We start from the raw sequence: 18,546 nt of genomic DNA, 5'->3' as shown, positions 1-18,546 counted from the left end.
GTGTGTGTGTGTGTGTGTGTGTGTGTGTGTGTGTGTGATTGTGTGTGTGTGTGTGTGTGTGTGTGTTCACTTTAATCTTTCTTGTCATCTTTTTAATTACCTGCCTTGAATATAGCGGACACCATTCTACGTTTCAGAGACAGTGCACTTTCTGGGCCTCAACCCTGAAGGCACTGAACATCATCAACTGTCTTATCCACAGGTCTTGGGAGCAAACAGGATGTGTCTCCTTCAGTTTTATCAGGCTTTTGTGTCTTCGTGGCTGGACTATGGTTGCACATGTATGGGTCAGTTAGGCCTTCTTAATTGTGGATCATTGATGCTGTCCATCATAAGGAGATTTGGCTGGCCATGGGTGCTTATTGGACCAGTCCCATATCTAGCATCTGTGGTGAGATGGGGGAACCACCACTTACCATCTGGTGCCAGCTTTTGATAGTGCATCAGGTGTGTAAATTCTGTGCAGCTCCAACTTCAGGTGCACACTGTACTGTTGCTCATCCACCTCTGGAACTCCTTTTTCCAACTCTCCATCAGCCATGATGCCGTTTGGGATCTGTGTGCAGTGTGTGCTGGAGTCACTTGATGTGGAGCCAGTATGACCCCAGATCCAGGGTTTTAACTGTCTGCTGCCCTGGTTACTGGAGAGGCCCAGAGTGATTTTAGGTTTGGTGCGGTACAGGAGAGAGAGCACTCCTGCTTCCATTTTTAATGCCATATTTTCTGATATTTTATCTGAATACGACAACCATGTAGCTGTCTTTACAGATGGGTCCAAGCAGGGGGACTCTGTTGGTTGCTTTATCATTTTCCTGGATCATGTACTCAGGCTCAGGCTGCCTTCAAAACTCACTGTCTTTGACACAGAGTTATATGTGATCTTGTGAGCACTGGAGCATCTGAGTCATTCTCCCAGTGTTAATTTCTCATCTGCTCAGATTCTCTGAGTGCCCTTTACTCTCTCCAACGTTTGTACCCAGCCGATACAGTAACCCAGAATATCCAGGATGCCCTCCTACAACTATGATTGGGGAAGGAGGTGTCTTTCTGCTGGATGCCTGGGCACAATGGAATTGTGGGGAACGAAAGGGTGGATCGAGCAGCCAAGGAGGTGTGTCGTGATTGTCTGGTATTTTGGTGTGCTATCCCCTTGCACGCTATCACCTCGCTGTTGAGGTACAAAGTCACGTGTCGATGGGAAGACGAGTGGCTGACAGTGACTGGTAACGAGCTCTGTGTTGTCACAACTTGGCCGTGGAGTACTTCCTTCCAGCCACATCGACGAGCTGAGGTCATTCTTACTCGGCTTCACGTAGGTCACAGCCCTGTGACACATGGATTCTTACTCTGGCAAAAGGACCCTCCAATGTGTGGTGCTTGTGGCATGTGGATCAAGGTAATCCACATTTTAATGGACTGCATTTTATCTGCCGTCTATTTTATGTACTGATCAAGCAAATATGGTTATGGTTTTAAAGTTTTGTGAATTGTCCAACGTTTTTAACAAGATTTTAGGGAGATGTTCTTAATGTGTCAAAGGGTGGCTGGCTCACCTTAGTTTTTTGTAAGTTGTCAGCCAGTCACATGTCCCTGAGTTTTTCTTTTAGTTCTTCTGTGTTTGGTTTTCTTTGTGTTTTAATTTCTTGATTAGCTCTCTTCCCTCCTAATTGGTTTTAGTGCATGTGATACAGAGTAACTGTGTGTCGTTTAGAGTGCATGTGTGTACAACACTTTTTGTTTATCTCCACATCATTTGTTTTCATGACCTTGCTGTTGCATGCCCATCAGACACACACACACACACACACACACACACACACACACACACACCTGTACCTAGCACAGTACCACTTGTCAGTATGGAATGTGGGATGAATGACTCATTAAATGTTTCTCTGTGCTGTAATTAGTTTGTGAATACCCTATTGCAGGATCGTTTTCCTCATCTTCAAGAGGCTGTCAGTTTAGTGTTTTCAACATTTATCTGACACACTCCTGTGAATAAAACAATCCTGTGACAATTTCTTCTGTCATTATTTGTATACATTCTGTATCTCTTATGAGCTGTATTTGGTATCTGTCCTACACATATGAGCAATAGTTTAAGATGGGGCACAAAATTGATTTGTAAGCAGTCTGCTCTGTGGTCTGACTATGTTTTCCTGTACCCTGCCAATGAATCTAAATCTGCCACAGGCCTTACCTGTGACTGAGAATGTGTCATTTAATTTCATACTCTTACGAAGTGTTAGACTTCAGTATTTGTTTGAGTTGATTGACTACAGTATCAATCATTCACAGTTAATCATAGGATATTACCTCAAATATGGACTTTCTGCTCAAGAATCTGTGCTGCAGACAACTCAGTGATTCAGTTTGGCTGTGTTCCATAATAAATGTATTACTGGTGATACACAGGCTACCTCTCTATGGAATGAAAATATTTCCTGGAGACTTGAGATCCCTGCTGGCACATGGTTAGAATGAAAATGGTAATTCCAGTCTCAGGAATGTGGAAGGACTCACAGTTCAGCAGTTCAGAAAAGCTGGTGCTGCAGGAGTGGATCCAGATGACTTGGGTTGATTTCATTGGGTGCTTCACATTCCGTGCCATCTGGATTCCCCTCCACCACAAGCTTTTCTGAACAGCACAAGTGGGAGTTATATTACAACACATTCTCCATTCCCAAAATTATCCTGGCCACAACCTGCAGTAACCTACTGTCCCCACACATTCCACACAATATTATGTGCCACCATCTTCCAGTACATGTCCCTCATTGTGTGCCGCCTCTGCCATTTCACCCACCTGTCTTTCCTCTTCCCTGCTCCTCTCTTTTTGTACTTCCTCCATCCCTCCCCCATCTACATGATGCTGTGCCTGGTAGTCTTCATCCTTCCATCCAGTCCCTGCTTTCTCCAGCAGACAGCACTCCTCTCTCCCCCCAGCCATTCCCTGCTATCCCTTAGATCAAATGTGGTATAATAGGATGATCAGGAGAGTGGAAAAAAAGAAAAGAAGTGCAGAATAATTAAAATTAGTGTGTATGTTTTGTTACAGGGGAACAGAGCAGGAACAAAAATCAGGAATAGACTGATTTTCATTCTAAACAAAATTGTTACACACAATATTGTAGATGTTCAAATAACTCAGAGAATACAGCAGGGTGACGTCATCAACAACTGCTGATATTTCAACAGGAGCACACCCTCCCATTTTCAATGCATCACTACAGCAAGTAACTATTGTGCAAGGGAATTAAGTTTTCTGAGAAACTCTGGAAGGTGAAACTCACACACACTGTAAACACTAGCACCGTCACAAACCAAAGTTATCGACAATGAAGTTAATAATCAACAGGTGAGGTAGCTTTAACTCTGTCCCTCTGTCTTTTGACGAAGGAGAGAGCAGCATTCCTTGCAAAATTCAAACAAAAACCACCATCTCTCTTTTTAATGTGACTTGCTAATGTAATTTCAACAGCTTCCTTAATAGCAGTATCCCACTAGCTGGAAGTGCATACCATAATCTCTGTGTCATATTCCATAGAATGACCAGAGTGAAGACTACATTCCGCAACAGTGGATTTGCTTGGCTGTTGTAACTGTGTGTGTTACTTATGCTCAATACACTGATCTTCCACAGTTTTGATAATCTGTCCTGTATATGACATGCCACAACTGCAAGGAATATATTAGATACCAATCTTACGCAAACTGAGATCATCCTTTACAGAACCTAAAAGGACCCTGATTGTAGGTTGCAGTGAAGAAACACACTTTATAGTATATTTCTGCAAAATGCAACCTGTTTGTTATTTAAAATGCTCCCTGCATAAGGCAAAAAGGCCATAGACTTTGATGTCAACTCAGTATTATCATCACTCACTCATGGCACAGTTGGTCTATAGCACACTGCATTTCTGATCTGTCTTTCACTATAACCAGTCTGATGAAAGGTGACTTCAACATGGGCTAACTCAGCTGACAAACTCTGAGTCTGAGATGATATGGGCCCTGTGAACCAAAGTATGTGATTGAGCCGAATGGTGGCAACTGTTAGCCTTCAGAATCAAGTCAGTGTGAGTAGGCTTCCTATAAATGGAACGTCCCAATGTGTCATCAACCTTCCTCTCTACCATCACTCTAAACATTCTACACTCTGTCCGAAGAGACTGTGAAAGGCCCAGGGGTACCAATTAGCTGCCGTGTCATCCTCTCAGCCCAGGGGCGTCACTGGATGTGGATATGGAGGAGCACGTGGTCAGCATGCCGCTTTCCCAGCCATTGTCAGTTTTCGTGACTGAAGGCACAACTTCCCAGTCAAAGTAGCTCCTCAGTTTGCCTCACAAGGGCTGAGTGTACTCAGCTTGCCAACAGAGCTCGGTAGACTGTACGGCCACCCATCTGAGTGCTAGCCCAGCCGGACAGCACTTAACTTCGGTGATCTGATGGGAACCACTGTTATCATTGTGGCAAGGACGTTGGCCAACAGATATTAGGGTGGGTTCAATTCAAGTGTCCTAAAAAATTGTTCAAATTCACACTGCCATGAGGCCAAACAATGAGCAGGGGAAACAAAGAAAAAAGAAGGCAGGTTTCAAAGCCACTGACTCTAAGGCCCGTTCCTCAAACTCTTCCTTAAACAAACTGGCAATAATAGGTGGCAATAGCTGTACTATCACAACTCCACCTGTCTACTCTTAGTATTGGTCGTTGAGTAAAAAGTAACTGGAAGTCAACACATGTTTGTTAATTCAGCACCAAACCTAACCTTAATCAACTGTACAGATCAGACAGAGTAACACTAGTGGAGAGAGAGACCACATCAAAGTCATTCAAATGCATTCCCTCTGATCATTGTAAGTAATCTGCTGAGTTCTTAGCATGGTGCTCACATCAACCTACTGTAGGGCTCAATGGAGTAGCAAGGTGTTTTGCTACACTATATGTCAGAGCATAATGTTACAATTGGATGAAGATTACCACTTCCTTGTGGACCTTAGGAAAGCCCTATAACCTATGGGAACAATACAATAAGAATGAAGACTCTTGATAGTCTTCTGCAATTAGGAACTTTTCTTCAGGACACTGCTAGTCTTTCTCTCAACACATTTTGCGGGTTCAGCTCTGATCCTGCAACCTGCTGAATCAGACAGTAAATTCTGCATCTCTTGAAAGTAGTCCTGCTTACCCAAAACAATGGTTGCACTGCCTTCGTCCACAGGTAAAATAACATCATCTGGATCAACTTTAATTGAATGTAAGGCAGCTTCTCATCTGGTGTGGTTTTACTCGTGGATGGTCTTGGGTGGACATGCCCCACTCAGCACATGACATGCCTCCCTCCCAGCATCCTCTGCAGCATCAGGAGGTAGTTAAGAACAGCTTATTCAACAGAACTAATTAAATCAGTTTCTGAGTAATGCTATTTGAACCTTGCCCTAGCACAGATCAAGCTGTGTCATCAAAAGTATCTCTGTGAGGTTAATCATAGATCGTCAAGATATAATAGTAGTCTCTGAGTCATGGAAGTATTCAAACTTCACCAAATGCTTGGCAGTTACAGAATGAAATTCCCCGTCAGACTGTGATCAAGAAGCACCATCTATCATATCCCAAGAAAAGGCCAAAATTTTTGAGACAATCATTAAGTGAAGCCAAAACAATTCCTTGAAAACAGTATCCAACTGTCGATGAGTGTAATGGATCCATTAACGAACAAGAGCTCGGCCAGCACATTGCTCGTTGTGGTTGGTGGCAGGAAAATTAATATGAAGCACACTTTTGGCAAATGTTGGGAAAATATTTTGATCATTTGTACTAAGAAAAAATGACACCACACACTGAAATCCTACTCTACTGGAGGCAAAGTTTATCCAGTGCAAGCAATGATACATCTCCCCCCATAGAAGTAAACAGTTGAGACCCGAGTTTCTTCCAGTGTATGAATTTTCAAATAACTTGCAGGAATGTATCTGGTTGGCATCATTGACAACCACCAATTTTTTGACACGAGCATGCCCTGCTGTTTTCAAGGCATAACTGCAGCAAGTAATCACTGAGCAAGGGAATGTAAAACCTCAGTATTCAGAGAAAACTCTGGAATTGTAACACTGACTCACACTGTAAACACCGACGACACCACAAACCAAAGATGCCCAAACTCAGAATTTATCGATAGTGAATTTAATAATCAATTGATGAAGTAGCACTAACTCTGAGCCTCTGTTTTTTTGACAAGCGAGTGAGCAGAATTTCATCCAGAATTTAAACAAAAACCATCATCTGTATTTATAAAGTTACTTGAACAGTGGAAAATCCAGAATGGAATTTAACAATACTGTGAAAAAAAAAGGTTTGCTACTCACAAGTCAGAATAGAAGCTGAGTCACAGATAGGCATAACAAAAAGACTGTCAGAAAGTGAGATTTTGGGCAACTTGCCTTTGTCATAACACACACACACACACACACACACACACACACACACACTCACACGTGCGCACAAACAAACATAGCTCACACACACAACCACAAGTCTCTGGCAGCTGAAGCTAGACTGCGAGGAGTAGAGTATGATCGTGGAGGCAACTGGTCGGTGGGGTAAGGAGGAGGTGGGGTGGGGAGGTGGACGGATAGCAGGATAGCCCATCCTCAGCTAGTAGGAGCATGCAGTAATGAGGTGCAGAGAAGGTAGGGCAGCTATATGCTGTCAGGAGGTTAGTCAGAGGGTGGGGGAGGGGGTAGCAGTTAGGAGAGAAGTAAAAAGACTGCGTGCATTGGTGGAATGTGTAGTGCTGGAATGGGAACAGGTAAAGGGCTAGATGGGTGAGGGCAATGACTAATGAAGGTTGAAGCCAGGAGGATTACAGAAACATAGGATATATTGCAGGGAGGGTTCCCACCTGTGCAATTCAGAAAAGCTGTGTTGGTGGGGAGGATCCTGATGGCACAGGCTGTGAAGCAGTCATTGAAACAAAAATCATAGTATTGGGCGGTTGTCCAGTTCTTTCTTGGCCACAGTTTGTCTGTGGCCCTTCATGCGGACAGACAGCTTGATTTTTGTTGTGCCCACATAGAGTGCAACACAGTGGTTGCAGCTTAGTTTGTAGATCATGTGGCTGGTTTTATGGGTAGCCCTGCCTTTGATGGTATAGGTGATGTTTGTGACTAGACTGAAGTAGCTGGTGACATGAGGATGTGTGGGACAGATCTTGCATCTAGGTCTGTTAGAGGGATATGAGCCGTGAGGCAAGGATTTGGGAGCAGGGGTTGTGTAGGGATGGATGATGATATTGTGTAGGTTCAGTGGGTGTTAGAATACCACTGTGGCAGGGTTGGGAAGGATAGTGGGTGGGAAATTTCTCATTTCAGGGCGGGAGGTAGTTGAAACCTTGGCTGAGAATGTAATTCAATTGCTCCAGTCCTGAGTGGTACTGAATCACTAGGCTCCTCAGTGGCCAGATGGTGGGTCTTTAGGAGGTGATGGGTGATTAGAAAGATAAGGCTCAGGAGATCTCATTTTGTTCAAGGTTGGGTGGGTAAGTATTGTTTGTGAAGGCCTCAGTGAGACCCTCAGCATATTTTGAGAGGGGCTGCTCACTACTGCAGATGTGACGAACATGGGTGGCTAGGCTGTATGCAAGGGACTTCTTGGTATGGCATTGGTGTCAGCTGTCAAAGTGGAGGTATTGCTGTTGGTCAGTAGATCTGATGTGGACAGAGGCACTGTTGTAGCCACCTTTGAGGTGGAGGTCAACATGAGGAAGATGTCATCTTTGTGTTCTGGATTAATGATGAGGACACCCTATCCACATTCCTCCAGAACCTGAACACCTTCTCCCCCATTCGTTTCACCCGGTCCTGCTCAATCCAATAAGCCACCTTCCTCTCGTGGCTCAGTACCGCCCTCAACTGGAGCAACTGTGTTACATTCTCTGCCAGCGTTTCGACTAACTCTCATCATTCCCTGAAAGGAGAAATGTCCTACCCACTATATGTGCCAGCCCTCCCACAGCAGTTTTCCACCACCCACTGAACCTACACCATATCCTCGTCCATCCCTACACAACCCCTGCTCCCAACACCGTGCCTCATCTCTCATATCCCTGTAATAGACCTGTCCCATACATCCTAGTCCACTCCAGTCCAGTCCAGTCCAGTCACAAACATCACCTATCCCGTCAAAGGCAGGGCTACATGTGAAACCAGTTATGTGATCTTCATGCTAAGCACATACATTGTGCTCCGCTCTACGTGGATGTAGAGCTGCCAGTCTGCATGCACACGGATGTAGTGAGTGTCCAATTTTTAGTGTGTCAATGACAAGTACTTATAACTATGTTTACAAGTAAAGATTAGATTGTGTATAATATAGAAAACTGCACGAGACGTAGCCTTATCGTCCAGAGACCTAAATACAAATATGACAACACTGAGAGAGTTACATAACTAGTAAACTGTTTCATAATACAAGATCACAAAAATGAGAACCTTATAGATGCCCAAGAAAAACGTAGAAAATTAAGTATAGAATGACATATAACTCAGAAAGCCAAATATTAGCAGAACAACACTGCAAGAATTACATGTGTTATTTGAATGTACAACTTAATGCTCAATTTATGTGATAATACACCTTACAGATTTTATGAGGTTTTAAGGCAGTTTTTCATTGTATTTCATAAACTCTTCCATACTTCTCAACTTAAAATGCATGTGTTTTACATCATCCGAAAATGTAAACTAAAAAACATAAACAGAATTGTGCACATATTCCAGGCTATTGAAGATTTCTTGGAAAGAATAAAGGGAAATGCATATAGCATGAATGTTGTGTTTCATTCAGGTGTAATTAGATGGTCCAAAAGTAAAAATTATCAACATATTATAATATTGTATGTAACTGAGGAAGACAGGACTGCCAGCTGCTTGGTCGAGCAGTTCTCGGTGCTTCAGTCCAGAACCGCACTACTGCCTCGGGCATGGATGTGTGTAATGTCCTTAGGTTAGTTAGGATTAAGTAGTTCTAAGACTAGGGGACTGATGACCTCAGATAAGTCCCATAGTGCTTAGAGCCATTTGAATGATTTTTGAAGACAGGACTACAGTTGTGTGCAAACATCCTTGAAAATGTGCTTGACAATGCTGTGGTTCTTGGCAGTGATTAACATTTTCACTCATCAGGATATGTTAATTGTCTCTTGATATTAGAACTGATGGAATGCATGTGAACTTAATGGAAAACTGCAGTGGCCCGGTGTAATGTTTAGCTCTCTCTATACAGCTTAAGCGTTTTCGTTGACTTAGTTGTTGAGGAATGATGGTTCTGCTTTCTTGCAGTGTTGATGTCTTCTGCTAGCACCGGTTGCTACTCCAAAGATTTCGCTGCTAGGAAGAGGAAATTTTCACTCTCCCTCTCTCTTCTTATTTAAAAAATACGCTACTCTTGGAATATCATTCAATGCACCAGAACATATTTATTGCCACTTCGTACAAAAAACAACTAAATTTTATGACGAAACACAACACATTACCGGGCACCCAGAATCATTTAATTACACATTTTTGAACACAATTAATACATAAGCTTTTATCGTGGCTGACTATCAATGTCCAGTCCACGTACTCTCAACAGCAGTTCAATGTCTAATAAACAGTCCCTATTACGAGTCTCTCCCTTTGTTTTTTAACAATACAATGCTACATTACTAACAGCTGACCAAGGAGCTTCCGGGCTGTATTTGTTTATTCTTGGCAGGTCGCGCTGAACACTCGCCAGTGCCGACTAATTATCTCCCTTCCAGTTTTGCCTGCGCAAACAATAAATGAGTGCTGTATCCCAGGCTCATACTTACGCCCTGCTTTAAAATAACGCATGTTTGAAATGGCTGGAACTCAAGTGTCTCCAGACTTTCGTAAAATTCTGGGGGCACTACATATCCCTCCCCTTAGCTCGAACACTCGTTATTTTGCACGCAACATATATTTCAATAATTTTTTTTCTTAACACTTATCTTGTTACTTTGTACTACATAAAAACATTAGGTACAAAAACTCTCTTCCATCTCCGGTATTTCATTAAGCTGTTGGTAATATCTTTCATAGATATAGTACTATGATAAACTAATAGTACAACAAGTAGTAGCTATTTCCAATAGATTTATCTACTCTTGCTTCCAGGATTGAGCAAAAATAAATCCCTCCCCTTAGCCAGTTTCAAAGTTCGGTCGTTATTCTGACTCGAGTCTTTTTTTAAAAATTTTAGAATTCATATTTACCAGGAGAAACTTTCCACCACAATCTCTGGTCACTATGCCACCCTTTCCCTTTGGGTTCCAATCTACCTAATGGTTGATACTATGAAAACATCTTCTTCCTCATCCTTGGGTAGGTATGCCCCATCCATTTATACTAAACTATGGTACAAGTCAATCCCCTTTTTGGTGCCCCTGCCCGCACAGTATAGGTCAGCCTCCTCTGGGTGTGCCTACTTGCCTCTCTTTCTCTCATTTCATCCATATCAGATGTGCCCTCCCTATCTTCTCTAACAATGATTCCTAGTCTTGCCTCTTTCATACTCCTCTGCACACTGTTTTATTTAAAATTTCCTGGTAAAATTTCTATCCACCTCTCATTTCCTCCTCCTGAGTCCTTCAGCCTACCTGCTTAAATTCTTTGCTTGTTCATTGTTTACAGATCACTTATATAGCCCTAATAACTAAATGTGTTTCATCTGTGGTTGTAACTTTATTTCTTTTCATCGGGCTATTCGGTCTGCACAATCCTATTATTCATCAGAAATTTATTTGACTCGATACCTCTGGCTTAATATCTGTTTCTTTTTATTGCCATTCATATTATTTTGTACTACTATAGCTATGATCACAGGTGGATATACACTTCATCCCCCCTTGTTCCTTTAGCTTATTTGACTTGATACCTCTGGCTTAATATCTATTTCTTTTTATGTCCATTCATATTACCTTGTACTACTATAGCTATGAACAAATGTGGATATACACTTTGTCCCCCCTTGTTCCTTTAGCTTAAGCTTACTATACCATTTCACTTGAGATGTGCAACCATCATTACTTAGCACATGTGCTGGAGCCCTTCCCGAGCACTACTTCCCGCCTTATCTGTGATGGTTGTTACATCTCCCTGTGTATTACTTGTCTGTGTCTTTGTATTTAATTGTTTGAGTGTGGAAGTGTGATCATGCGTCCTGATTCTTCAGCCCACTAAGGTTCCTAGTTGCAGATTTATAGAAATCACGGAAAAGAGAAGGACTTCAGCACTAGAAGTATAGGAATGTGGACAGAGGGAAAGATAGATTGGTACTCTTAAGAGAAGTAAGAAAGGAAATAAAAGAATTGGTTGCTAAGATCGAAGAAAGAAAGAGGACAGCTCCAAAGACAGAAAACCCTTCCCACCCCCCTTCCCCAGGATCCCCACTTCACCGGTACTTAAGTGAAAAACCAGAGGAGGTATGATGTTCGGCGTCTCCTGCAGAACGGACATTCTCTCCGTCACCTTTGAAGTCCCCGAAGAAATGATCTTAGCAACTCATATGGAACGGCAAATGATGAAGAACCAGTCACATTTGTTTGCGAGGGTTGTATGAAGGGCGTGGTGTGTAGGTCGTGTCTGTGCCTATGCTACCCGCCCCTTTCAAAATTAGATATAAACCCTCCCCAATCACTTCACACTTTACAAAAAAATATAAAACATTCTATAAAAATAGAAATTATATACACTATAATCAAATAATTATTCAGTTAGTCACTTCAATCTATATTTCATACACATGTTCAGTTTATGTCATCTAGGTATCATTCTTCCTAAACAGTACCATCATATTATATTTCCTGTTAGAATGTTACCCTGTTCGTTTTACCTCATGCTTAGAGGTTACTGTTTATTGTGACTCCTTAAATTAGTCACAGTCGTGTAGTCATAATTGGTCTCTTTTAATACTAATATGAAAGGATAGCTTAAGGGCTATACATAGATTACAGGATAGTCGAAGATTTGAAGGGAGTTCAGTGTAGGAAAACTAATGTGGAAGTAACACTGAACCCAACTCAGGAACCGGTGGATGTCACTGTGCCCGTTGACACAGAACGTCAACGTCCTGGGGGATTTTGTACATATCCTTAACATTATACATTCCCTTTTCCTCTCCTGTCACAGGATCTACTAAATATAGGGTTTTTTGGTGTACTATTGATTGAATATGATAAGATTCTACATATTTCAGAAAAAAAATTTGTTTGTTTCTTTTTTCAGTGCTGAACTTCGAAGGTGTTGTTTTACTAACACTAAGTCATCTACATGGTATTCTGGGTCAGTTGCGGTTGCATTGTATTTATCTACCCTTTGTTGTGCGCTCCTGTGTAAGTTTCTACCAACTCTTTCCTGAATTGCTTGGTGATCAGTAGCTTTTTGCTCCGGCCTCGTGAAACACTTAATTAGAGGTTCTCCTATAAATGGCTTGCCAGTGGCTTCTACAGGCATCATTCCTGTAGACAAATGCGGTAGTTCGTTTAGAATAAGCTCAAAATCTTTCATTCTTTCTGCCCATGAGGTATGAGTGTCGTGGCAATATGTGCGGCACAACCTACCAATCTCTTTCATTACTCTTTCACAAGGGTTCGAAGATTGATTATAGTTGGATATTAAAATGTGTCTTATATTTCCCCAGGCTAAAAATTCCTTAACTTCATGGCTGGTAAACTGAGGTCCATTATCAGAAAGAAAATGCCTCAGTTTACTTGTAGCTATAAAATATTCTTGCAAACATTTGATCACGGTTTGCTTATTAGCCTTCTTAATAGGATACAGTCTTACATATTTCGACCAACATTCTATAAGTACTAATATATAAGCCATGCCTCCCTTCCCTTTGGGTATGTGTCCAAAAAAATCGGCAGCTGTAAGGTCATGTAATGTCTTAGGAATAATCGGATACATCTTATTTTTTAAGTGGGTATTATTCGCCTTAGGTCTCTGACAGATGTCACATGTTTTAATAGTAGTAGTTACCTTATGTCCTAATCGCTTAAAATAATAAAACTTATTCATGTGACCTATGCACTTTTTCACTCGAAAGTGGCCATATCCACTATGAATGTTCTGTATTAATTAAGACTCTGCTATTTGTGGTATACACAGCCGCCAATAGCTTGACTCTTTGCTGTTTCTCCAGAACAAGTTGTGATTTGTTACCTTCGACTGTTCCCTTTTGTTTACAGGTAATGACTCTCTTATACACATGGCATAGATATCTGTAAAATACGGGTCATGTTTAATATTTTCCGTTATCGTTTGGGCTAACTCCTGTACTTTCCTTGTTGGGTATTCTGTTGTTATAAAATTGATCACAAAAACTACCCCCAGTCCTTCTGTATGTTGTAGATCTTTCATGTTTTGAGGTAGTCACGACAAAGCATCGGGTTCTGTATTCTCTGATCCTTTTATATATTGTATTTTAATATCATATTCTTGTAAAAACAACATCCACCTTATTAGTCTACTGAATAATAATCTACTACTCATTAGGAATGAAAAAGCCTGGTGGCCGGTATAAATGTAGATTTCCGAACCCCATATCAAAGTTTGGAACTTTTCTATACTCCACACTGTCACTAGCAGTTCTTTCTCGGTAGCAGTATAATTTTGTTCATGCTTATTTAAGCTTCGACTAATAAACGCTATAGATCTATGATCATAGGTTTCTATCCCCCATTCTTCTTGGAATAATTCTGCTGCAATGCTGTAATCTGAGGCATCAGTTGCTATCTTAAAAGGTTCATTCATTATGGGATGTTGTAAGATAGGCACATTTACTAAAGCTTGTTTTAGTTTGTTGAAGGCTTCTTGGGTCCCTTGGTCCCAATTCGATATACCTAGAGGGAGCAACTTATATTGTTTCTGGACATTGGTTTTTAGTGTAGTTAATTCTTGTTCGACCACCTCAAATGTAATGTTACGTACATTTTTCAGAGTCGTATTTTTCATTAAATTGTGTTTCCAAATTACTACATTTACACTCTACATCATATTCTAATTTTTGAACTAAACCTGTTAGATTAGCTTCATTTCTTTGTTCTAAATCCTTAAATAAAATATTTGTCTGTTCACTCAGGGAATCGGACAATTCTTTTATCAATTCTTTTTTCCATTCTCGCATCTGATTACTTACGATATTAACTTGAGCCTCTAGTTTTGTGTTTTGCAAATCTAACTTAGAGTTTAATTCTGCCTTCAGTTCGTCCTGTTTTGTGTTCTGTGATTCAAACTGCGCTTTGATAAACCTCATTAATTTGCCTAAATTTGGCCCCTGTCTTTTTATTCCCATAGCCCCAACAGACTCTACGGATTGATGTTCCTTTTCTATTGTGTTTTGTTCTGCCTTTAATCTAGTTATCATTAAAAGTACACTCACTTATTTCCACAACCCCCCCCACACTTCACAAACAATCAAAGGTCAGTAGTAGCTCACCCGGCATCGATGGAAGGTGGCACCGGCACCGGTGTAGGGCGGCGTCAGCGTCGATGGACGGCGGTGTCGGCATAGGTGGATGGTGGCGCCAGCGTAGGTCGATGACGGTGGCAGCTTTTGTGGACGGCTGCGCCAGTGTTGGTGTGATGCAATGTCTGCGTTGGTGTACGGCGGCGTTGGTGTGATGTGACTTTAGCGTTGGTGTACGGTAGCATCGGCATTGCTGGATGGCAGCGTCAGCATAGGTAGACGGCGGCGGCGGTTTTTGTCTGCGCTGCTTTTGGTGTGCCGCGGCGTTGGCGTTGGTGTGCCGCGGCGTGGGTGTTGGTGTGCCGCGGCGTCGGGGTGGGTGTGCCGCGGCGTCGGGGTGGGTGTGCCGCGGCGTCGGCGTGGGTGTGCCGCGGCGTCGGCGTGGGTGTGCCGCGGCGTCGGCGTCGGTGTGCCGCGGCGTCGGCGTGGGTGTGCCGCGACGTCGGCGTTTTGAGACTAACTGCAGCGTTATGTGATTTTCTTAATTCCCTTTACCATTTCACCATTTATCAACATGATATTTCTGGATAAGATTCATGGAATTGCTCTTCAGCCTCGCTGTTATGGGTTTCTAAGGCAACTCCCAACTGCTTTTTTTTTCTTTTTCTTATAACTCCTTTAATATTTCCCCTTCTTTCTCAGGTCCTTTCTTTACGGTACCCCCATTCTTGTGGTGGCCCGGTGTAATATTAAGCTCTGTCTATACAGCTCAAGCGTTTTCGTGGACTTACTTGGTGAAGAATGCTGGTTCTGCTTTCTTGCAGCGCCGATGTCTTCTGCTAGCACCAGACACTTCTCCGAAGGAAGGGGAAATTTTCACTCTCTCTCTCTCTCTCTCTCTCTCTCTCTCTCTCTCGCTCCCCCCTTATTTAAAAAATATGCTACTCTCAGAATATCATTCAATGCACCAGAACATATTTATTTCCACTTTGTATAAAAAAACAACTAGACTTTATGATGTAAGCCCACACATTACCGGGCACCCAGAATCATTTAATTACACATTTTTGAACACAATTAATATATAAGCTTTTATCGTGGCTGAAGATCCACATCCAGTCCACATACTCTCAACAGCTGTTCAGCATCTAATAAACAGTCCCTATTTCGAGTCTCTCCATTTGTTTTTTAACAACACAATGCTAAATTACTCTTTGCAGCCAGCCACGGAACTTCCGGGCCGTATTTTTTTATTCTTAGTTGGTTGTGCAGAACACTTGCCAGCGACGACGAATTATCTCCCTTCCAGTTTGGCCTGCACAAACAATAAATGGGTGCAGTATCCCATGCTCATCCTTACACCCTGCTTTAAAATAACAAGTGTTCGAAACGGCTGGAACACAAGTGTCTTCAGACTTTCGTAAAATTCTGGGGGCACTACAAAACTACTATTAAATATGAATGCATGGTATTTGTTCTTTCTGACATGTTCAAAAGAACAGACAGCATGCAGAATCTGCAGCTGTGATACATTACCTGTAAATTGGAGGTGGATGTGGGGGAAGGGGATTATTGATGTGAACTGTGTTGGGGTCCTTTCTTGGAGTCAGCGGTGATGATTGAAAATATGAACTGAACTGGAATTTGAACCTGGTGTCTCCTGCTTACTAGGCAGTTGCATTAACCCCTTGTGGCACCAAGACACAGTGTTTACCACAAATGCATAGGCTATCTGATTCTGCTGATTCTGCACAAGTCTTGATCAATACAGCTGACATCAACAGCCCCTTCCCCTTCCTTTTCTCTCTCCCCCCCCCCCCCCTCCTCCACCATCAATTTACACATAGAAATAAATACCACTATATTATAACTATGCTGTTGTATTGAGTGTCATTGGAAAAATTGAGATAATTGTTTCTTACTGTTTTGAAGTTGATGGTACTACTCTGAAAGTAAAATCTCAACAATACATTCACATGATCGACACTTTTTTGCACCAAGACTCAATGTGCTGCAGATTGAATGGTTGCAGCAGGATGGATTCAGTACTCATACATCTCAAATTTCCTTCAAGTGCTGGGATAGGTGTTTCCCAAATGCTTAATTTCTCTATGTGGCAACGTTGCCTGGCCAGTAAGATCACTGGACTTTACACCCTGTGATTTTTTTTTTCTTTGGGCGCATCTTAAGGCTGAGGTGTTCCAATACCAGCTTGTGACTTTGCTAGTCTAAAAAAATGGCATATGGGAAGAAACTGATCATAGTCCCCAAGAAATACTCATCAGAGTGATACAGAACTTCTGAAGCTGAATTCAACAGTACATTGAGGGACACAACTTGAGTGATGGGTTGTTTAAACAGTGAAAAATTCATACTGTGTAGATATCATTCAAGCTAATGCAGCTTTTTTATTCTGATCCATTTGTTTTTTATTTGCACTTTAACTTAAACAGGTTTCTCACTGCAAGGTTAGGGAAGAATTGTCTTCCTCAGGGAAATGAATTGGTCTCAGGCCTCTTCAGTGACCAACCTATATCTCCCAATGTCAGGAGTTTCTTGTGTGCTGATCATCTCACTCTTATCTCACTTTGAATCCATTGAAGATACTACAGTGCAAACCAGCTTGATACAAAATCCTGTAAGACATAAGTATGTACTTTCCATTTAAGAAACTCGGAAGTCAGTCAGAAATTAAAGGTAGTGTGAGTGTGAGTTGAAGTGTAACAATGTGGTACGCAAAGTACTTAGGACTGATTGTCAGGGCTCTCTTACTTACAAGAAGCATTGCATGAATACTAAGTTGAAAGTTTCCACCAGGAACAATCTCTTTAAAAAAACAGGCTGGCTCACAATGGAGTAATCAGGCCAAAACAATTTGAATTTCTGCAGTGACACTGTGTTATTCTATTGCACTGAGCACCTGTCCTGTTTTATTTAACTAAAGTCACACTAGGCAGGTGGATGTTGCCCTCAATGACACAAGTAGACTTACTGTATAACAGGCAATTTATGATCTACTCCAACCTTGCAGCCTTACCATCTGGCAGGAATAGCTCCATCTTATGTTTGAAGAGAAATAGCTTTGATTAAGGAAAAGAAGAAAATGAAGCAGGAGGTAACTTATCCATTACATGAATATGAAATGCTTGGGCAAAGACTGAAATCCAGGAAGAGCTTTCTCAGCACATCAGACATAATCTTTGGCACAGATGTAATATCCATTTGTGGAAAGCTAAGAGACCCATTTTCTGGTAAGTATCTGAAACTCTACCACCTGTTTATGACAAGGAATCCAGGGTTATAATGGCAAGATAAGGCTATGACAATGAAGATAATGTCAAGTGCAGCTGTGGAGATGATTAGGCAGTTGAACATTTGCTTCAATGGTGTCATATGTGTCCAAGTTCATGCATAGATGGGCCTTGGAGAATGCACTAGAAGTGGCAAAGTTGTGTTCAAATTTTATGTAATGTGATGTTTGTTAACTGCAAAACTTTTGTTTCTGACATGAGAATACTAATAATAATTACCATTCTGTATGTCAGTTTTTGTGCGTTTATATCTGAGAATTCATGAACAAGATTTTTTTTTTTTTTTTTTTTTTACGTCGGTACCCTACCAGATATTGTTATTGAGATGAAAGTATGAAGCTGATGTGTTTAAATATGGTAAATAGTGTTGTAGACTGAGTGACAGTTGCACAACCACTGCCTTCTCCGTCATTTTCATTTCCTTAATCTCTTTTCTATTTTAAAACATGTAGCATATAAATGAGCTTAACATTCGATTATCAGTGATTTCTTTTTTTTTTTTTTTCCAGGTCAATCAAGAAATATATGCTGTAGGCACATATTCTTATTTGGCAGTTTTAATTGTGATCTTCCTTGTGACAGATGGACTGAGATACAAACCAGTGATAATTTTAACTGGGTTGACGGGAATTGCCACATGGAGTGTCCTGACATGGGGAAAGACCATCCCATTGATGCAGGTTAACCTCACTGTTTACATTTATATATATATATATAATGTATAAGAGCTGTGAATATTCTTTGATGTGTGTCAGTT

General features: G+C 41.5%; 1 protein-coding gene across 1 annotated transcript in view; it reads left to right on the top strand.

Annotated features, from left to right (window-relative positions):
• Positions 1-18,546, top strand: part of LOC126161293 (thiamine transporter 1-like) — a 709,947-nt gene that overhangs the window by 351,476 nt on the left and 339,925 nt on the right. The window contains exon 3 of the mRNA XM_049917032.1: positions 18,299-18,469. Coding sequence (XP_049772989.1) covers positions 18,299-18,469 — 171 coding nt within the window. The remainder of the gene's footprint in view (positions 1-18,298; positions 18,470-18,546) is intronic.

Source organism: Schistocerca cancellata, chromosome 2, assembly GCF_023864275.1.
Source record: "Schistocerca cancellata isolate TAMUIC-IGC-003103 chromosome 2, iqSchCanc2.1, whole genome shotgun sequence".
In the NCBI taxonomy this organism is placed as follows: Eukaryota; Metazoa; Arthropoda; class Insecta; order Orthoptera; family Acrididae; genus Schistocerca; species Schistocerca cancellata.
The sequence above is the reverse complement of the archived record's forward strand: the minus strand, read 5'-3'. Positions and strand labels throughout refer to the sequence as shown.